The sequence below is a fragment of the Bubalus bubalis genome, chromosome 2 (genome assembly GCF_019923935.1).
Source record: "Bubalus bubalis isolate 160015118507 breed Murrah chromosome 2, NDDB_SH_1, whole genome shotgun sequence".
NCBI classification, from domain to species: Eukaryota; Metazoa; Chordata; class Mammalia; order Artiodactyla; family Bovidae; genus Bubalus; species Bubalus bubalis.
In genome coordinates, this window is record NC_059158.1 from 74,525,577 (window position 1) to 74,548,643 (window position 23,067).

At 38.4% G+C, this 23,067-nt stretch overlaps 2 protein-coding genes across 3 annotated transcripts in view; one reads left to right on the plus strand and one right to left on the minus strand.

The window, feature by feature from the left end:
* SCRN3 (secernin 3) overlaps positions 1 to 20,407 on the minus strand; it is a 34,609-nt gene extending 14,202 nt beyond the window's left edge. Inside the window, exons 1-5 of one of the 2 annotated variants that reach the window (XM_025274672.3) lie at positions 20,280 to 20,407; positions 17,058 to 17,227; positions 13,697 to 13,878; positions 12,747 to 12,946; positions 8,873 to 9,085 (exon numbers count right to left, since the gene is read on the minus strand). In XM_025274672.3, coding sequence (XP_025130457.3) covers positions 8,873 to 9,085; positions 12,747 to 12,946; positions 13,697 to 13,878; positions 17,058 to 17,216 — 754 coding nt within the window. In that variant the 5' untranslated portion in view covers positions 17,217 to 17,227; positions 20,280 to 20,407. The remainder of the gene's footprint in view (positions 1 to 8,872; positions 9,086 to 12,746; positions 12,947 to 13,696; positions 13,879 to 17,057; positions 17,228 to 20,279) is intronic. The other variant, XM_025274679.3, reaches the window with a different exon arrangement.
* Positions 20,348 to 23,067, plus strand: part of CIR1 (corepressor interacting with RBPJ, CIR1) — a 41,432-nt gene continuing 38,712 nt past the window's right edge. Inside the window, exon 1 of the mRNA XM_025274664.3 lies at positions 20,348 to 20,543. Coding sequence (XP_025130449.1) covers positions 20,472 to 20,543 — 72 coding nt within the window. The 5' untranslated portion in view covers positions 20,348 to 20,471. The remainder of the gene's footprint in view (positions 20,544 to 23,067) is intronic.

The following is a 23,067-nucleotide window of genomic DNA, read 5'->3' on the forward strand; positions in this document are numbered from 1 at the left end:
GTCTGGCTTCAATAAACTTGGCTTGATGATTTATATTTTTTGAAATACACAAAGGCTTTTTTTAAACTTTATTTCATATTGGACTATAGCTGCTTATTTAACTTATATGCAGAGTACATCATGTGAAATGTCGGGCTGGATGAAGCACAAACTGAAATCAAGATTGCCACGAGAAATATCAATAACCTCAGATATGCAGATTACACCACCCTTATGGCAGAAAGCAAAGAGGAACTAAACAGTCTCTTGATGAAAGTGAAAGAGGAGAGTGGAAAAGCTGGCTTAAAACTCAACAAAAAACAAAGATAATGGCATCCAGTCCCATCACTTCATGGCAAATAGAAGGGGAAACAATGGAAACAGTGGTAGACTTTATTTTGGGGGCCTCCAAAATCACTGCAGATGGTGACTGCAGCCATGAAATTAAAAGATGCTTGCTCCTTGAAAAAAAAGCTATGACAAACCTAGATAGCATATTAAAAACCAGAGACATTACTTTGCTGACAAAGGTCCGTCTAGTCAAAGCTATGGTTTTTCCAGCAGTCATGTAGGGATGTGAGAATTGGACTATAAAGAAAGCTGAACACTAAAGAATTGATGCTTTTGAACTGTAGTGTTGAAGACTCTTGAGAGTCCCTTGAACAACAAGAAGATCAAACCAGTCAATCCTAAAGGATATCAGTCCTGAATATTCATTGGAAGGACTGATGCTACCTGATGTGAAGAACTGACTGGGAAAGATGCTGATGGTGGAAAAGATTGAAGGCAGAAGGAGAAGGGGATGACAGAAAATGAGATGGTTGGATGGCATCACCAACTCTATGGACATGAGTTTGAGCGAGCTCCGGGAGTTGGTGATGGACAGGGAAGCCTGGCATGCTGCAGTTGCAAAGAGTCAGACACGACTGAGTGATGAACTGACTGAACTGACAGCTGATTAATAATGTTGTGATAGTTTCAAACAGACAGCAAAAGAACTCAGCCATACATATACATGTATTCATTCTCCTCCAAACTCCCCTCCTATTCAGGATGCCACATAACTGCACAGAGTTCCCTTTCAATACAGTAGGTCCTCATTGATTATCCATTTTAAATATAGCAGTGTGTAAATGTATAAAGATTTTATGAGGGAAAATGCCTATGAGAGAAAATGACAAGCAATCCAGACTGCAACTGAAGTCTGAACCTGGGTTTAATAGGGAAGGAAGAAAGATTGAGTGAAAGTGACCTAGACTAACATGCCATCTAAGGAAAGTTTGCAAGGCTCTCAGGAAGTCCTTGACCCAAAGTCAGACATCAGAAGAGTTCAATGACCCCAGGCATGGGGCTGCCTTAGTCTCCCTGATGCTTTCAGTCATTGACCAGGAGCAGCCTTCAGGAAGCGAAGGCTTAGTACTATACAAAGTCAACACACAACAGAACTTGAGCACAGCAGCTATGGTCATTGGTCATAAAATTATTATCAGTTCAGTTCAGTTCAGTCACTCAGTCGTGTCCGACTCTTTGCGACCCCATGAACTGCAGCACGCCATGCCTCCCTGTCCATCACCAACTCCCGGAGTCCACCCAAACCCATGTCCATTGTGTTGGTGATGCCATCCAGCCATCTCATCCTCTGTCATCCCCTTCTCCTCCTGCCTTCAATCTTGCCCAGCATCAGGGTCTTTCCAAATGAGTCAGCTCTCCGCATCAGGTGGCCAAAGTATTGGAGTTTCAGCTTCAATATCAGTCCCTCCAATGAACATCCAGGACTGATCTCCTTTAGGATGCACTGGTTGGATCTCCTTCCAGTCCAAGGGACTCTTAAGAGTCTTCTCCAACACCACAGTTCAAAAGCATAAATTCTCTGGCGCTCAGCTTTCTTTATAGTCTGGCTCTCACATCTATACATGACTACTGGAAAAACCATAGCCTTGACTAGACAGACCTTTGTTGGCAAAATAATGTCTCTGCTTTTTAATATGCTGTCTAGGTTGGTGATAACTTTCCTTCCAAGGAGCAAGCATCTTTTAATTTCATGGCTGCAATCATCATCCACAGTGATTTTGAAGCCCAGAAAAATAAAGTCAGCCACTGTTTCCACTGTTTCCCCATCTAGTTGAAATGAAGTGATGGGACTGGATGCCACGATCTTAGTTTTCTGAATGTTGAGCTTTAAGCCAACTTTTTCACTCTATTTATTTAGTTTTACCCACACATTTACTGTTTCTTTTACTCTTTATTTAGTTTTACCCACACATTTACTGTTTCTTTTACTCTTTATTCACTCTCGCCCACCTTGCTTCTAAGATCATTTTTCCTGAAGAATAACTCAGTATTTCTTTTAGTACCAATTGATTTGTTGTTGTCATTGTTATTCAGTTGCTAACTTGTGTCCAACTCTTTGCAACCCCACAGACTGCAGCACACCAGGCTTCCCTGTCCTTCACTATCTCCTGGAGTTTGCTCAGACTCATGTCCATTGAGTTGGTGATGCCGTTTAATCATCTCATCCTCTGGAGTCCCTTTCCCCTCTGCCCTCAATCTTTCCCAGCATCAAGGTCTTTTCCAATGAGTCAGCTCTTCACATCAGATGGCCAAAACATTGGAGCTTCAGCCTCAGCATCAGTCCTTCCAATGAATATTCAGGACTGATTTCCTTGAGGATTGAGTGGTTTGATCTCCTTTCTGTCTAGGGGACTCTCAAGAGTCTTCACCAGCATCACAATTAGAAGACATCAGTTCTTCAGCACTCAGCCTTCTTTATGGTCCAACTCTAACATCCATGCATGATTACTGAAAAAAACCATAGCTTTGACTATATGGACCTTTGTCAGCAAAGTGATGTCTTTGCTTTTTAACACACTGTCTAGGTTTGTCATAGCTTTTCTTCCAAAGAGCAAATGTCTTTTCATTTCATGGTTACAGTCTCCGTCTGCAACGATTTAGGAGCTCAAGAAAATAAAATCTGTCACCGTTTCCACTCTTCCCCATCTATTTGCCATGAAGTGATGAGACTGGATGCCATGATCTTAGTTTTTGTTGAGTTTTAAGTCAGCTTTTTGACTCTTCTCTTCTTTCACCTTCATCAAGAAGCTCTATAGTTTCTCTTTGCTTTCTGCCATTAGAGTGCTATCATCTGCATATCTGAGGTTGTTGATACTTCTCCTGGCAATCTTGATTCCAGCCAATTGGTTAGTGATGAATTCTCTCAAATTTTAGTCCAACTTCATTTCTGTAGTACATTTGCACTGGATATGGAATTCTAAATTGGTAATAATTATTTTTCTTTATCACTTTAAAGGTGTCATTTTACAGTCTTCTAGATTCTTTCCCTTCTGTTGAAGGCAAAGGTTTTCTGCCAGTCATATTTGATGCTTTGAAGGTAATATATATTTTCTCTCTGACTGCTTTTAGGATTTTCTGTTTATTTCCTTCTTCAACAATCTTATTACGATAGGCCCAGGTGTGTTATCCTTTTATTTATCCTTGGGATTTGTAGAGCTTCATTAAACTGTGACTTGCCGACTTTTATTAATTTGGGAAAATTCTTGGCCAGTATCTCTTCAAATCTTGCCTTTTGCCCATCCATATTCTCTCTCACCTTTCCTATTGGGGCTCCAACTACATACATGTTAGACCTTTTCAATAGGTCCTATATGGCTTTCCCACTCCTGCCTGTATTTTCCAAAGCCTTATCTCTGTTTCAAGCAGAAATTTTCTACTGATATTCCAATTCACTAATTTTTTTCTTCTGCTATGTCTCATAAGTTATTATACTGAATTCTCAGTAATTATAAATTTACAGTTCTAAAAACTAAGATCAAGACATCCAGTCCCATCACTTCATGGCAAATTGAAGGGGAAAAAAATGGAAGCAGTGACAGATTTTATTTTCTTGGGCTCCAAAATCACTGCAGATGGTGACTGCAGCCAAGAAATTAAGACACTCCTTGGAAGGAAAGCCACGACAAACCTAGACAGCATATTAAAAAGCCAAGACATTACCTTGCCAACAAAGGTTCATCTAGTAAAAGCTATGGTTTTTGCAGTAGTCATGTATGGATATGAGAGATGAACCATAAAGAAGGCTGAGTGCTGAAGAATTGGTGCCTTTGAATTTGGTGTTGGAGCAGACACTTGACAGTCCCTTGGACAGCAAGGAGATGAAACCAGTCAATCCTAAAGGAAATCAGCCCTGAATATTCATTGAAAGGACTGATGCTGAAGCTGAAGCTCCAATACTCTGGCCACCTGATGCACCTCTCACGGGAAAAGATCCTGATGCTGGGAAAGACTGAAGGTAAAAGGAGAAGGGGGAGGCAGAGGATGAGATGGTTAGATAGCATCACCAACTCATGGACATGAATTTGAGCAAACTCCAGGAGATAGTGGAAAACAGGGAAACCCAGCGTGCTACAGTCCATGAAGTCACAGTCAGATGCGACTTAGCGACTGAACAACAACAGTTCTTTTATTTCCACTTGGTTCTCTTTTCTAGATTTCAGTTCTCTGATGAAATTCTCCATCTTCTCATCTAGTTTTTTTAAACATATAAAACATATTAATTTAAAAGTCTGTATCCAATAAAACTAATTGCAGATAACCAGTGGGTCAGTTTCTACTGTCTTTCTCTTGATTTTCAGTCATTTGGTCCATTTTTTGGCATATCTGATAACTTTTTAATTAAATGTTGGACACTATAGATGAAAATTTGTAGAGGCTCTGCATGATATTTTCCTCCACAGAAGATTCTGGCAAACAGATGGAATATACATAGATTACCTATTGATCCAGCTGAGGCTGGTCTATTCTCTGTCCATTCTTATTTCTAAGGTACAGCCTTTCTGGGGTTTCAACTGAAAGCCTAGGGTATTTCTCAGGCCCCTTCTTGGTTGTTCATCAAATCCAATTTTTGTCCCTAAGACCTTGTAAGACTGCCAAAATCTCTACTTAACTTTGTAAGGTCTTAGCGACTACTCATCCTACATACACACTGCATAGAAGTCAGCAAGTGCTATGAGGAGAAATAGTGACATAGAGGGTCAGACTCTTCTCAGAGTGCAGATGGTCTTTTTCCAATTTCCTGGATCTAGGCCCCTCATGTTCTAACTGTTTCCAGGCCTTCAAACAGTGGTTTTATTCTTCCAGCTTTTACAGTTATTCTTGGGAAGAGGCTAGTCCAGTCCTAGCTACCCCTTGTTAACCAGAAGCAGATGTTCAGCTTTGTGCTTTTAACCAACTCAGATTTTGTGCCTTTCATTTATTAAATATGTCTCTTTTCGCCCTCAAGCAGTATCAATTTCTTAATAACAGTAATGAATATGGTAGATCCATATTGTAACAAGTATATTTAAAAAAACACAAAACATAAAGTTCCTGCCATCACATAAAATATTTTCAGACACTTATATGTAAATGTTTAGTTACTGCATTAAAATTAGTCCTAAAGAAAAAAATAACTTTCAATTAACACAGTTGGTTGACCACAGGTATTTGTTTCTTCTCTTTCCAAATCCTACTACAATGACAGCAAAGGAATAAAAAAATGAAATTACTTACACAGACAAATAAAGCATGAAAAGCAAGAAATTCCCCTCATTCCCATGATATATGGGAATAATTAAAAGAAATAAGTTTACATCAAGTCAGTACCCAAATTGTGATTCTGTGACATTTCAAATTAAAATAAAATTGATTTCCATATAAAACAATCTAGTGTTCCATCCTCATTTAATCACTCAAACTACCAACTGCTTTGTGTTAATAGCAAATTTTCACTTCCTCCATAACATAGCTATGACTTCGAATTCAAGAAAAATAATGTGTAGATAATCTGTTACAGGAGCAATACCTTTCTGTTAATTTAGGGAAATGCAGGGAGAAACAAAAAAAGTATATATCTGAAAACAATCCTTAATAATAAAACTAGACAATAAAGCAAAAGCCATCCACACCTATCAGACACATAGCTTCTGCACCCAGTGAGATCGTAGAATGATTCAAACATAAATTCGTATAAGTAGCAAGTTTTGATGAAAACAGTGTCAGAACCATAACACTGAGATAAGACAGGTATTATGAAAATGTTTTCTGTGTTCAAAACCTACAATTCTCAAAATGAAAGAAGGATTTACATGATCACTTGAGTAGGATAGCTATAAGTAATCCACTAGCAAGCATTGAATAAGTACTGAGACTGCCATGGCAGGGTTCACGAAAATGAATGCAAAACACAGGGTACAATCTTATTGCGATTTAAACTAGTCATTTAAAATACATGAGTGAATGTAGATACAATTTGGACATACATGCAGCACAGTTAATAGCTATCAGGTAGGAAGACAAATAGGCTCTTCCATCTAGAAAAATCATAGGAAAAATTAGCTATAATATTCTAGTAGACAATTTTCTATAAAAGTACTGGAAAGACATTTATTCCTTTGGCAAAGCACAGAAAGCTGGATGAATTGTACTTCATACTTGGAGGAAAAAGAAGTTTCATGTCAGACACATCTATTACTATAATCATGTATGCATTTCAAATCTATAATTCAGTCATTTTGTAGTTAAATATAATAAATTATTACACTGCGGTAGCTAATTGATTTATAATTTTTTCTACTATTTTTTATTCCTTTTATCCAATCACCCTAAACCTTACAATTCTTGACATTTTTCTGTCTGGCTTAGTTATGTGTTGATATTCTTAATTTTTTCAGAATACCTGCTAATTTTATATCCTAACCCTTTAGGTTTATTGCCACAAAAAAAAAAAAAGGCACAATAATGATCATCGTTAAACTATCTGCAAGTTAGATAGTTCAATTCAATTTACAAGCCTTTGTTAACAACAATAAAAAAACTTACTAAGCATACATATACACTAGTGCAGACACTGAACTAGCTGCTGAGAAAAATGTGAGGACAAATAAGAGTCTTTTTTTTTTTTTTTTAAAGTTTCATACAGGAGATAAGTGAAGAGCACAAACACAGTTTCCTCATTTGTAAAATGAAGATAATACCTACTTACCATGGTTGCTTGAAGAAAATAGTGTAAGCACTTAGCACAGTGTCTAGCCTCTGATACACTTTTTAAATAAATAGGAGTAGGTACTGTTGCAACCATTACTCCATCTCTACTTTTACAATAATGGTCACCATAAAATCAAAACCCTTAGAGTAACAAGGTTTAGTGTTTTCTACATCTCGATCCACATGGAAAAAAAGACACTTCAAATAACCTACTTATAAAATAACAAACTAACATTAAGAAACTTAGAGGAAATTTTTCAAATAATAAGACGTTCTGGAAATTAAAAGTAAGGTATTAAATACTTGGAAAATAATGACATTAAGGCATTCTAAAAACATTCTGTCACAAACTTTTTTCTGCTGTATGTGTGTGCATATTTGTGTGCTTAGTCACTCCACTGTGTCCGACTCTTTGCGACCCTAGGGACTATAGTCAGCTAGGCTCCCCTGTCCATGGGATTCTCTAGGCAAGAATACTGGAGTAGGTTGCCATTTCCTCCTCCAGGGGATCTTTCTGACCCAGGGATCAAACGTGGGTCTCCTTCATCTCCTGCACTGGCAGGCAGATTCTTTTACACTGAGCCACCTGGGAAGCCGTGTTTTTCTGCTATATGTATATTTAATTTGTTTAATGAATACCTGAGAAGCAAGTATCAATCACTGACTGATTTTACCTCTGAGAAGCTGCTTTCTGACTGATTTATAGAACCACTTTATCTTTCAAGTGAAAGAGTATACATCAGTCACATATTTTTATTAGTGCAAAGAGCCTTTTAGCATTTATCTGCCACCCAATAATCTTCTAAATAATCTTCATAATTATTGGGTGGCAGATAAATAATCTTTGCATGGCAGATAAAGAATTTTTCTGGAATTATTTGGAGGCAAATAGACAAGACAAAGAGCCCTTGTGACTCAGACAGTAAAGAGTATGCCTGCAATGCAAGAGACGCAGGTTCAATCCCTGGGTTGGGAAGATCCCCTGGAGAAGAAAATGGCAACCCACTCCAGTGCTCTTGCCTGGAGAATCCCTTGGACAGAGGAGCCTGGCAGGCTACAGTCCAAGGGTCGCAAAGAGTCAGACACGACTGAGAGACTTCACTTTCACTTTCAGACAACATAAAAGTAGCGCAACACATGCCCGTTCTTTGTCCCCACATTCTACTTCAAGGAGATTATTCTAGGAAAACAGTCATGGATGTGAAAATAAATAAGCTATAAGCATGTTGTATAATTTTCAGTAGTGAAAAACTAAAAACAACCCAAGTAACAGGGAATTTGTTAACTAAAGTATAATTCATACAATCAATCTTTATAATGATAAAATACAGCCATATGGAAATACAAATATACGAAAATAATAGAATACCATGTACCTGTTGAAAAAATGAAAAAGTTCAGTACATATTAAAATAGAATGATATATATTACTGCTAACTGGTGAAAAGTTATGTGCAGACAAGTATGTGTGGAATGCAACCATTTTGTAAAACAGAGAATCAAGAATACCTATATATAATTTCATTAAGCATACAACATCTCTGAAAGAATACACAAGGAACTGCCTATAGGAAAAATAACTTAATAGGGGCCTGTTAGAAGGGAGACTGGAGTAGGAAATGGCAACCGACTCCAGTGTTCTTACCTGAAGAATTCCACAGACAGAGAATCCTGGTGGGCTAAAGTCCATGGGGTCGCAAAGAGCTGGACATGACTAGTGAACAACCCTTAGAAGGGAGACACTTCACTTGGGTACCTCTGAATTTTGAATCATGTGAATGTATTTATTTTTATAAGTAAAACAATGCTGAAGAATTTATGCTTTTGAACTGTGGTGTTGGAGAAGATAAATTACCTTTATGCTTATTCAGAAGTTTGTAGCCTTCACAGTATCTGCCTGATGAAATCATCATCTTGGCTGTGTCAAGATAAGAGTATGTTGCAGCAAAATCGAATTCCTTTTTCCCATCCCACCAACCTCTCTGTTTGGCATAGTTTCTCATGTCTGGGTGTTCCCGATCAATTTTGGTCGTTATAGAAAGCTGATTAGAAATATTGCGAACTCCCTCTATTTTGAAAGAAGAGAGGAAGGGAGAAGAAAAGTCACATTTAATGTAATGTATCTAACTCTGTACTTATGATCCTTAATCACTATTTCAATGTAAATATAGGCTTCTAAATGTTGTACCGTGTATATCTATTTATTATACACTCAAATGCATAAATAATTTTCTTTTTTTTTAAATGTATCATATTTTAATTTTCAAACCAAATTTATTTTCTTTTTTTTTAAATTTTATTTTATTTTTAAACTTTACATAATTGTATTAGTTTTGCCAAATATCAAAATGAATCCGCCACAGGTATACATGTGTTCCCCATCCCGAACCCTCCTCCCTCCTCCCTCCCCATTCCATCCCTCTGGGTCGTCCCAGTGCACCAGCCCCAAGCATCCAGCATCGTGCATCGAACCTGGACTGGCAACTCGTTTCATACATGATATTTTACATGTTTCAATGCCATTCTCCCAAATCTTCCCACCCTCTCCCTCTCTCACAGAGTCCATAAGACTGTTCCATACATCAGTGTCTCTTTTGCTGTCTCGTACACAGGGTTATCGTTGCCATCTTTCTAAATTCCATATATATGCGTTAGTATACTGTATTGGTGTTTTTCTTTCTGGCTTACTTCACTCTGTATAATAGGCTCCAGTTTCATCCACCTCATTAGAACTGATTCAAATGTATTCTTTTTAATGGCTGAGTAATACTCCATTGTGTATATGTACCACAGCTTTCTTATCCATTCATCTGCTGATGGACATCTAGGTTGCTTCCATGTCCTGGCTATTATAAACAGTGCTGCGATGAACATTGGGGTACACGTGTCTCTTTCCCTTCTGGTTTCCTTAGTGTGTATGCATAAATAACTTTTCTAAATTAAAGTTTTTATTTTGAGATAACTATGGATTCACATGCAATTATTAGAATTAAAGAACAAACTATGCACCTTTATACTGTCTCCCCAAATGGTAACACCTTGTATGATATCACAACCAAAGTATTGATAGTCATACTGTCAAGATGATATCACAATGATCACTCATGCTGCCCTTTCATAGCCACCCCCACTCATCTCCTACACCCACCCTTTCATTAACCCCAGGCAACCATCTGTTATTCATTTCTGTAATTGTCATTTCAAGAAAAACCATATAAATGGAATCATACAATATATAATCTTTAGGCTTTTTTTCCCCTCAGTTTAATTCCCTAAAGATTATTCCAGGTTATTATATGTATCAACAGTTCATTCCTTTTTATTGCTGAGTAGTAGTCCATGGTATAGGCATACTACAGTTCATTTAAATATCCCCAAGTTAAAGGACTGCTTGGTTCTTTCCAGTTTCTGCCTATCATGGGAAAAGCTGCCATACAAATTCATGTACAGGTTTTTGTGTGCATTTAAGTTTTATTTCTCAGGGATAAATGCACAAGATTGTAAGTGTTACACTGTATAATAGTTACATATTAAGATCCTTTTTTTAACTGCCAAAATGTTTTCCTGAGTGACTGTACGTTCTTACTAGCAATGTAGCAGTGACCCATTCTCCACCTTCTCACTAGCATTTGGTAGAGTCATTTAAACATTTTTAGCCATTCAGTAAAATAGACAGCCAGTGGGAATTTGCTGTATGATGCTGGGAGCTCAAACCGCTGCTCTGTGACAACCTAGAGGGGTGGGATAGAGTGGCAGGTAGGAGGAAGGTTCAAGAGGGAGGTTCCAGACACATGTATGCCTATGGCTGAATCATGTTGATGTATGGCAGAAAACAACACAATATTGTAACGCAAATATCTTCCAATTAAAATAAATAAACTTAAAAATTTCTCAGCCATTCTGATAGAGGTATAATAATATCTCATTGTGATTTTAGCTTGCATTTCTCTAATGGGTAATGATGTTAAATATCATTTTGTGTGCTTTTGTGATATCTGTATATCCTTTTCAGCAAAATGTCTCTTCGAGTCTTCTTGTTCATTTTTCTAGTTGTATTGTCTTTTTACTGTTGAATTTTGACAGTTATTTATATATTTTAGATATTAGTCTTTTATATGAATTACAGTTTAAAAAATAGCCATAACTAAGTTTAGAACAGAAATAGAAGGCTTCTAAAAATATCATGACACTTAAGTTATAACAAAATTTTCAATTAAAATACAAAACAGAAGAAACAATAAAAACCTATTCTAAACAAATCATAATAAATGAAATAGATATGATAAATAAAAATTAATAACATTTTAAAACAGTTTAGAATGACAGGTGGCCAAGTAGAAATCAGTTAAATTACTCTAATGAAGTCATATTTGGGATGGTCTCACTACAATAATAGACTTAAGTCATGATAGAATCAAAGTCAAAGAAGAAGAATTTTCCATCTAGTAAAATAATTCCCTACAGTTAAGCTATTTAGTTCGTGGGCTCATTTACTATTAGGAAGAGAAACAAGTTGGCAAAGTTAATCTGCAACTGAATAATCAGACTCAATGAAGGTGTTCATTTTGGATGGCTTGGTGGGGCTAAATTTATTTTCAACAGAAAACACTTACTCATTTTTCTCTTGCATGTAGCATACTTGACAAAATAAAAAGTAATTAATGGTATGATCAGGCCAATTATCATGATAAGAAAAATAGTTCCAATTAAGTTTTATGTATTGATAAACATGCATGCAAAATATAAAATAAAATGTCCATCAAAACAACTGTCAATGACCTGTTGTGAAAAATAGCATCCAAATCCTGCAAAGCTCAAAGCTACCTTCATGAAGATTTTCTAAACTTCTCCAGTCCACAATGACTTTTACTTTCTTTAAATATTCATGGCATACATATGTATGTGTTATTCATGTACTATTTAATATTTTCACATGTGTATCCGTAAAACTATGAGATCCAGGGGTAAGTACACAGAAGGTATGTGAATATCCTTAGCACAAGACTACACTCCAGTGAAGGAATACTGAACAAAGAGTCAGGATGGAAATATTTAAATTCCAAGGCTAAAACAATAAATAAATAAAATTTAAAAACAATAAACTCTATCATTCACTGTCCTGACTACATAATTTCATATCTCTGGAATTCCTCACTGGAAAATGAATATATATGATCACAAAGACATCAAGAAAAAAAAAAGCAAATCATTCTAAAACAATCAACGGTTTTATTTACTCAATGACATTAAATGTTTCACTTTACTACTGTTACTACTAATATATTCTTTCTAACCACTAACTCACAATCACCAATCCCCAGTAACACTCCCTATAGTCCTCACCTCCATATCCACACATGATGAAATTTTGGAGTTCAGTCCAAAGTTTAAAAGATGAAAAAATAATAAAGTAATGGTTTTATCTCATTAAAAGGTAAAAAACTACTATAAAGCATACAAGAGTTACTTCACAGAAAATGTACACAGGTTATATGAAATTAATATCATATTTATGAAAAAGAGATGATAGCACCTTTTCCTCTTTTTCAAGAAAGCTCTTTATAGAGTTCTTTCACTGTATGTTCTTTCACATTTTTTCATTTCCCCTGCAGTTTTCCCCTTCATTGCACTGGAGTATAAATCTTGAAAAACAACTAAATGAAATGTCTGCAATTAGGAGGTATTTTATTAACTGTAAAACAAATTAAATCATGAAAAGCTGTCCATACCTTCTACTTTTTCTGCTGCCCAGTACTTTCCTGCAGTCTCCAGAATCCAGGCTTCATTTCTATCTGCTATCAGGAAACTGTTGTGATAGCTAAATACCATCCTGCCCTCTGAACAATTTCCACCCTGGCCATATTTTTCTAATAAATCAACAATGACATTGAGGGCTTTTTCAGCTGTATCACCTCTTTCAAGGCCAAGTCTAAAATAAAAATATTAAAGCTCTCAGATTAAAAGAAATTTCCATTATTTTTCTTAAATAATTTCATGCACATGAGATTTTGTGTTTATGTTCAAAGAAAAACCTCTTCAAGTTAATAGATACAGTGAAATCCAACTTCTAACCTATTCCTTCTGAAGTTAGTTTGGGATGATGAAAACAAAGATCAGTGTTCAAATTCCAACTTGGTAATTTATTTGCAAGTTGATTTATCTCTAAACCTCCAGATTTCTCATCTGTAAAATCAGGATAATAATAATACCCCATAAGGTAACTGTGAGAATTAGTTATGGTCTAATAAAGTATGTTAAGTGCTTCCAACGAGTCATAATTTTCAATTCTCCTGACTTCCTTGGTGGCTCAGACAGTAAAGCGTCTGTCTACAATGTGGGAGACCTGGGTTCGATCCCTGGGTCGGGAAATTCCCTGGAGAAGGAAATAGCAACCCACTCCAGTACTCTTGCCTAGAAAATCCCATGGACGGACGAGCCTGGTGTCCATGAGGTCGCAAAGAGTCAGACACGACTGAGCGACTTCACTCACTCACTCCCTCCCTCCCTTCTCCTAATTAATGACATTTGAACTGATTCTAAAGCATTTTTAACACAAACTATAAAGTACCAAAGTCCAAACAATGAAAAAAAAAAAAGGAAGATAAAACATGTTAAAAGTTATACCAAAATTTTAAACTTAGACAAGTTCTATAGTGCAAAAATGTAACAAAAAAATAACCTGACAAGGTCCATGCCCAGTAGTGCCTCTTCATCACAAACTTTTTCTCTTCCCCATACAGCTTCATTCCCAATGCAAACTCCATGCTCATTGGCTCCCATTTCTGCTCCCCATAACCAAGCTGGGCGACTAAGGACAACAGCATATGTTTCAGGAACTTGATCAATTTCTATGTAAGTACACTGTAAAGAAAGTCATAGCAACAACAATAAAACTGAAAAAGAAAAGTTATCAAAGTCTAGAATCTTAAAATCAATCAAAGACCTGACTATTATGAAATAGATTATAACTAAATTGAAAATTTCAATTATAAGGCATTACCCTTAAAAAATATTCAGAATTGTCCCTAAGAGCATTTATTCATTCAGGTATGTGCAGCCATGAAATTAAAAGACGCTTACTCCTTGGAAGGAAAGTTATGACCAACCTAGATAGCATATTCAAAAGCGGAGACATTACTTTGCCAACAAAGGTTCGTCTAGTCAAGACTATGGTTTTTCCTGTGGTCATGTATGGATGTGAGAGTTGGACTGTGAAGAAGGCTGAGCGCCGAAGAATTGATGCTTTTGAACTGTGGTGTTGGAGAAGACTCTTGAGAGTCCCTTGGACTGCAAGGAGATCCAACCAGTCCATTCTGAAGGAGATCAGCCCTGGGTGTTCTTTGGAAGGAATGATGCTAAAGCTGAAACTCCAGTACTTTGGCCACCTCATGCGAAGAGTTGACTCATTGGAAAAGACTCTGATGCTGGGAGGGATTGGGGGCAGGAGGAGAAGGGGACGACAGAGGATGAGATGGCTGGATGGCATCGCTGACTCGATGGACGTGAGTCTCAGTGAACTCCAGGAGTTGGTGATGGACAGGGAGGCCTGGCGTGCTGCGATTCATGGGGTCGCAAAGAGTCGGACACAACTGAGCGACTGATCTGATCTGATCTGATGTGCTAGGAATCTCCTGTCTGCTAAGAGATATATTAGTTATAACGATGAATCAGATACAGATCTTGCTTTCAAGAAACTAAGACCTGTACATTACTAAGACACAAGAAATGCAAAGTATAAGGACTATGAAGAAAAGTGAAGATGGGGTGCTAATAGAAGCTCAGGAGAAAGAGAGTTTCTAGTTGTGAAATCTTGAAACATATTGTAAAGGAAGATGTATGTGGATTAATGATACACATTCCATATGGCAGCCCTTAAATACAAGTGATTGCCATAGAAGCCCATGTCACATGTGGGATTCGCCCATCAGGTACATCCACAACCGTGAAAAGAACAAGAACTACTGGCTTACAGGATAGGTGAGACAAATATGAAGAGATAAAACAGAAATGGATCCACGATGAGTAAATAGTCTCATCAAAACAAAACACTGGCCTAGTACAATTAGCCCTCCATATCCACAGGTTTCACATCCACACAGTCAACTAAACACTCATCAAAAATATTCAGCAAAAAAAAATTCCAAAAAGTTCCAAAAAGCAAAATAAATTTGCCACTTGCTGGAAACTATTTACATAGCATTTATATTGTATTTACAACTATTTACATGCCATACATATTGTACCACCTAGAAATAATTTAAAGTTTATGAGAGGATGTACATAGGTTATATGCATGTATATGTCATTTTATAATAAGGGACTTGAGCATCAGATGATTTTGATATCCTAGGGGGTCCTGGAACCAATCCCCCAAGGATGTGGAGGAACAACTGATACATAAAACATCTAATATTTAATATATCTTGGTACTAGAATATCAGTAAAAATGGAATGTAAAAATAAACAATTTAGCAATAAAAGCACAGTGTGAAATTTTCCCTTTAAATTCCATGCTAAATGGATTTTTTAAATAAAAAATTTTTTAAGTATCCTTTAATTGATGTGTATACTATCAAATGACTAGTGCATAGTATTGACAGTTATCACTGGATCAAAAAACCTCTTCTGATGATAAAACTGCCATTTCCAGAGCCTCGAATGACTGTTCCTATTCTACACCAATCAGAATCCTTTTTGCCCATCAAATTCCAGCTGAAACCCCAACTTCCGGTGAAGCCTTCTTTGATTCCTAGTCTGAATTAATTGCTTCTTCCCCACTGCTGTCGCAATTTGCTGCTCTTAAATTTGGTGTTGAAACTTCATCCTTCTTTACAAGGTGGCTAGTTACATACACATCCTATTCCTCTACTAGACTCTAAGATCCTGAAAGACAAAACTAGTCTTTTTTTTTTTTTTAATGATAGAAACTAAATGTTACAATTTATTCCATCTTCATGATTATAGGCATTACAGGGCAGGGTGGGTAAACAAGGCAAATAAAATCTTTTCTCCCCTCATTTAGCCAGATGCAACATGCTGGCATTTTTATGACAGGTTGACATTAATAACTAATTGACTTAAGTTGAAAGCTGGCAACAACAAATCTTTGCAATTTAGGATCTTCCTCCATAGCCACTCCAAGGATCTTAATTCCATGAGCTCTGAAATGGTGTTAACCACAGCATTCTTGAAGCTTTCAGATATTTTATTATTATTATTTTTGGCTGAGCCGGGTCTTTGTTGATGGACCCACGCTTTCTCGAGTTGCGGCCAGCAGGAGCTACTCGAGCTGTGGTGTGCAGGCTTCTCATTGAGGTAGCCTCTCTTGCTGTGGTGTTTAATAGTTGTGGCACAAGGGTGCAGCTGACCCGCAGCAGGTGGAATCTTCCTGGGCCCAGGGATTGAATCCATGTTCCCTGCATTGGCAGGCGGATTCTTAGTAACTGGACCACCAAGGAAGTCCGCAGTCGCACATCTTAATATGAGATCTCACACCTCTTGTTAAGAGTGACTGTTGTTTAGTTCCTAAGTCCTGTCTGACTCTTTTGCGACCCCATAGACTATAGCCCACCAGTCTCCTCTGTCCATGGGATTTTCCAGGCAAGATACTAGAGTGGGTTACCATTTCCCTCTCCAGGGGATCTTCCCGACCCAGGAAACTCAGCCCCGGTTTCCTATTTGGCAGGCGGATTCTTTGCCACCCAGCCACGTGGGAAACCTGTTGTTAAGGTAGGGAACTGTTAAAAGCAAGACAGAACCAGTCTTGACAGCAAGCTTTAACTCTCTTTCTCCTATTCAACATGCTTGCATATAGTAAGCATTCAAATTTTTGCTCAAAGAACTAATAATAATTATTTCAGCTTTCTACAAATTGCTAAAAGACCAGAATTCTAGTTCTGATTCAAATTATTTATGAAATTTAAATTCTTTAATTTTTTAACTTCTATAGCCTCTGCCAGATAGCTAACTAGTGATTTTTAAACACTGTTTTTGACATTTTTAAAGAAAAATATTGTTAACAAAATATGCATTTCACCTACCTTAAGATGTTCCTTCAGGTTGTCATGAACTGCAGCAGGAAAATAAACGACTTCTTGTACTTCATCACAGGGTCTATCTGAATTTTTCCCAAAAATAATCCTGTTATCAATTGTTGCTGGAGGTAATGCCACGAAAGTGTCACAGGAACAAGGTTCCATTTTTTTTTTAACTAAAAATCATATGGAAGTTTGCAAATAAAAAGAGAAAAATATTTTTATTTAGTACATACAAAACAGAGTTTACTTGATGACTAGGGGATATTACTGTCATATCTAACAAAGGATGTTCACTAAAGTTTTAAATTTCATATACTGTACTACAGAAATCAGTAAGAAAATAACGGGCATGACTCTAGTACTACAAGAATAAGTAAGAAAACAGGAATAATAAGTACCTTCTTCTAGTCTATAGCTCAGATTTACCCTCCAAGCTCTTTCTGTTCTCAAGTCTTCCCTGAATCTCCTTTCACTATTTCCATATTTGGAAACACCTGCACCTATACTATAAAGACTATGTTTGTCTACATATCTAACGAAGGATGTTCATTCAGTTCAGTTGAGTTGCTCAGTTGTGTCCGACTCTTCGCAACCCCATGGACCACAGCACACCAGGCCTCCCTGTCCATCACCAACTTTGAGTTTGAGTTTACTCAAACTCATCTCCATTGAGTTGGTGATGCCATCCAACCATCTCATCCTCTGTTGTCCCCTTCTCCTCTTGCCTTCAATCTTTCCCAGCATCAGGGTCTTTTCCAATGAGTCAGTTCTTCGCATCAGGTGGCCAAAGTATTGGAGTTTCAGCTTCAGCATCAGTCCTTCGAATGAACACCCAGGACTGATCTCCTTTAGGATGGACTGGTTGGATCTCCTTGCAGTCCAAGGGACTCTCTAAGAGTCTTCTCCAACACCATGGTTCAAAAACATCAATTCTTCTGCGCTCAGCTTTCTTTATAATCCAACTCTCACATCCATACATGACTACTGGAAGAACCACTGCCTTGATGAGACGAACCTTTGTTGGCAAAGTAATGTCTCTGCTTTTTAATATGCTGTCTAGGTTGGTGATAACTTTCCTTCCAAGGAGTTAGCGTCTTTTAATTTCATGGCTGCAGTCACCATCTGCAGTGATTTTGGAGCCCAGAAAAATAAAGTCAACCACTGTTTCTCCATCTATTTGCCATGAAGTGATGGGACCAGATGCCATAATCTTAGTTTTCTGAATGTTGAGCTTTAAGCCAACTTTTTCACTCTCCTCTTTCACTTTCATCAAGAGGCTCTTTAGTTCTTCTTCACTTTTTGCCATAAGGGTGGTGTTCATTAAAACATGTTAATTTTGAAACAGACTCACTAAATCAGACAAAAGCAAAAACATGCCAATAAAATTCCAAATTGTTATTTCCCATTGTTGAATTATGTTCACATTCAACTTGCACATCCTGATTGTATAATTTAATATCAAGATCATATCTTCATTTGTAATTTGGGAAAATCTTAAATCCTCAATTTTAGTAGAGCTTATTGGCTCAGTGGTAAAGAATCCACTTGCCAAGCAGGAGATCCCTGCCGAGCAGGAGACTATGGTTCCATCCCTGGGTCAGGAAGATCCCCTAGAGAAGGAAATGGCAACCCGCTCCAGTATTCTTGCCTGGGAAATCCCAGGGACAGAGTAGCCTAGTGGGCTACAGTCCATGGGGTGCAAAGAGGCAGAAACCTAGCAACTAAGTATCAACAGCAACAAAATTTGCTTCTAGAGTGGCAAATTGTTTTGTTTCCTTCTTTCCTCTTGTACTACCCAAACCTTAGAAGGGCTTCACACGAACAGATTTAAATGTAATCAATATTTCATTGAAAAGAAAACAAAATGACTCGAGTAAGAAAGAAACAAATTCAGCCTGAAATGCCTAAGGGTTTTTCTCTTCTATGGGGTCGCAGAGTCAGACACGACTGAAGCAACTTAGCAGCAGCAGCAGCAGGAAGAGGTCACCAATGCTTCTGTTCCTTTCTGTGGGATTTTCCTTCCTCTAAAAAAATTTTTTAAATTTATTATTTTTGGCCACACTGGGTCTTCCTTGCTGTGTGCAGGCTTTCTCTAGCTGTGGGGAGCCAGGGCTACTCTTGCTTGCAGAGCACGGGTTCTAGGATCCTGGGCTTGAGTTGTGCACCGCAGGCTCAGATGCTCCGCAGTATGGGGGAATCTTCCTGGACTAGGGACAGAAGCAGTGTCCCCTACATTGGCAGGCGGATTCTTAACCAATGGACCACCAGGGAAGTCCTTCGTGTGATTTTCATGTCCTAAATCGCCTTCTATGTGTGTTCCAAAGTTAGTTCCACCCCTGCCTAACTTTGGCAAGGCTATTTAATCTCTATCTAAGCCTCCTGCCTCATCTGTAAATCTCTAAAAGGGTTGTTATGAGATTTTAATAAGACAATGTGTAAAACGTTTTGCACAATGCATAGAACATATCGGACACTTATATAAACGCTGTTTCTGTTATTATTTGTCAGAAGAGTACATTTCTCACAAAAAGTTTACTCCTGACATCCCACGCCACGTCATCCTGGGAAAGGAATTGGTTGAAGGATCACCTACAGCAGCAGCAGCCACGTACCCTCAATACCCTGGAATCTCAAGAGCCATCAAGGTGCACTAGGTGATCTGACCTAACCAGGATAATAAGCTAAGAAAACACCTGATTAGGAAGACATCTAACCTATTTAGGAGCGGCAGTTTTGAGAGGCTTTACTAACCGGTTTCTAGAATATAGTCATCATTTAACAAATGTTTACGGACATCTTTCTGCACTAGGCGCCGTACAGTTGCTAACAAACTAGAGTCTTCGCTCTTGTGGAGTTGACATGCTTTAGTTCACCAAGAGCTTTCATCGTTTGATCCTCACAAACTTGCTACAGTTAGGGCAAGAATTACTACAGACGAGAAAAATCGGTGCAGGCAAGTTTCTGTAACTCGAAACAGCGTTCATAGAATAAACTGCTCGGACTTCAAGAACCTCTTGCAAAAAAAAAGGGCCGCCGCTCAGCACACACTTAGCACCCAAGACGGCTGCGGACTGCGCAGCTGTCGCCCGCGCCCCTCCCAGAAGCCTCTCAGTCCCCGCCCCCAGCACCCCCCCCCCCGCCCCCACGACCGCTCCCCTTTTCCCGGCTTCCTACTTCCTACAACTACTAGGCTCGTTCGCCCCTCCCTCCCTGCAAGCCCCTCACCTGGCCTCCGAGCTACCCAAGTGAAAGGGTAAAGGAGTGAGAAAGGGTGGCAGAGGAGCTAGTTGCCGGAAGTCGTCCCCTTTGACCCCGGAAGTTCCCCCTGCTACTGGAGGCGCAGTTCCGGTTAGGCGGCAGAGTTTGTTTACGTTGCTCTCAGATCTAGCGGTTGCATACCCCAGCTCAGCCTCCAAAATGGGGAAATCCTTCGCCAATTTCATGTGCAAGAAGGACTTTCATCCTGCTTCCAAGTCCAACATCAAAAAAGTGAGTACGGTGAGCAGGCCTTTGGCGCCTGTGTTCCTGGGACCTCCTGGAGGTCAGAGTGGTGGTGTGTATGGGATCCCTGGGACAGCCGCCTTTTCTCCATGCCTAAAGCCCTGGCGTTCTTGTCCCTCGCCGCTAGCCATCGAGGTTTATTTTACATCAGCCAGGGAGAAGGCGGCTCCGTCTGCTCTTTCGGCTCTGTCAGCTAGAATGTAAAGAGTCGAGATATGAAGATTGGTGACAGGGTTACTGGTTACTTCCCTCAGCAGATTCGAATCTCAGAGATCACGGCTTCTGAGCTCTGCTATCCCATACAAAAAAAGACTAGCTAGATCTGAAAAGGAAAGGAAAGTCACACCTTGCTTCCTCTTTTTATCCCGCCTTATCTTGTAGCGTCTGGTGACCTCTGAGCTGTGACTTTTTAAATAACCACTTACAGGTGTATTAGATCCAGTACAAAAAAAGTATGCTGAATATTACAGCAGTGGAAAGCAGAATAGTGAAGTAGGATGTATCTGAGGATTGAAACCTGACCTATATTCTGTTATTCCAGCACAGTCACTTTTAGCCTTGAGACCTTGCATAAAATATTTAATATCCCTCATCTTGAGTCTCCTAATTTGTAAATTAGGAATGATCCATATCAGTTGCCATGACTTGAAATTGTTATGAGGACTAAATAAGATGGTGTAGATAAAGACTTTCAAACACCACCTTGCTCTCTGCTTACTACATAGAGGGAGTGCACAATAAAATGTTAATTGGCCCCCCCCCACACACTGTTATCCTTAGACTATTCCGAAAATACAGGTGGTAACCAGAGTTTCATACTGCTTATTCTATATGCTTTCCTGAACAGTCACAGCCAATTTCAAAGTTTTAACGACCCCTTTTTTTACTCCTGACTCTCAGCTCTACACTGCCAGATCTTAAGCCCTAACTGAAGGCACCTGAACACAGCTATATAGTAGACAATTTCATCTTGATATCCTACAGGCATCTCAAACGCAACATATTTGAAACGAAACTTATCTTTTATTCTAAATCTGCTCTTGTATTTATACCTCCTATTCTCATATCAGTAGAAAATGCAGTTAGTAACACAACCCTCATCCAGTCACCCAGGCCAGAAATAAGATTCATCCTTTTCCATCACTGCTTTATCTAGTCTGCTAATAAATTCTATTGCTGTTACTTCTTAAGTATCTCTTGAAGCCATCTCTCCTCCTTGTCACTACTGTCTGCATCTTAGCTTAGACCCTTATTGTCTTTCACCTGCTGCTACTGCTAAGTCACATCAGTCGTGTCCGACTCTGTGTGACCGCATAGACAGCAGCCCACCAGGCTCCTCCGTCCCTGGGATTTTGCAGGCAAGAACACTGGAGTGGGTTGCCATTGTCTTCTCCAATGCATGAAAGTGAAAAGTGAAAGTGAAGTCGCTCAGTTGTGTCCAACTCTTAGCGACCCAATGGACTGCAGCCCACCAGGCTCCTCCATCCATGGGATTTTCCAGGCAAGAGTACTGGAGTGGCTTGCCATTGCCTTAATTGTTATATGTCCTAACTGACTTTTCTGCTGCCAGTCTTGACCCCTCTCAAATCCATTCTCTACGGATCAGAATAATTATTTTTTTATTTAGCAGTTTTACTAAAGTATAATTCGCATACCATACACTCATATAAAGTGTAAAATTCAGTATTTTTTTAGTGTATTTATTAATTTTGTCATCACCAAAACAGTCCTGAAACATTTTCATCACTCTCCCCAAAACCCATATCTACTAACAGTCACTCCCCATTTGTCCTTAATCCTCCCCCTTCCCCAGCCTTAGCCAACAACTAATCTGCTTTCTATTTCTGTGAATTGGCCTATTCTGGACATTTCATATAAACTGAATCATGCAATATGGGTTTTTTTTGTGACTGGCTTCTTTGAGTTAGCATAATGTTTTCAGAGTTCATACTGTATAATGTATCAGTATTACATTCCTTTTTATTGCTGAATAATTCCATGGTATAGATATGGCACATTTTATTTATCCATTCATCATTTGATGAGTATTTGGGTTGCTTCCATAGGGTAGTCATTTTAAAGCACAAATTTGATTTCTTCAGCTCCTTATTAAAATACTCCAGAATTAAGTCCAGATAACCAGGCTCCAGTTTATTTTTCCTTCATCATCCCTTACTGCTATTCTTCCATCTTAGATTTTAAATTTTATTTATTTTTTAAATTTTGGCCCCACAGCATGCAGGATCTTAGTTCCCTGACCAGGGATCGCACCCATGCCCCCTGCAGTGGAAACCCAGAGTCTTAACCACTAGCCTAGCAGGGAAGTCTCCAACCTTAGACTTTATGCTCCAGTAAAATCAAACTACTCAATTCCTGTTCTACACTTTTGGATCTTTATCTGAGTTGCTCCCTCTGCCAGTGATATATTACCCTATTTTTCCCTTGGCAAAATTTTAATGCGCTTCAAAATCCTGTTTAACACATTGAAGCTACTTGTGTAACAGGGTTACTT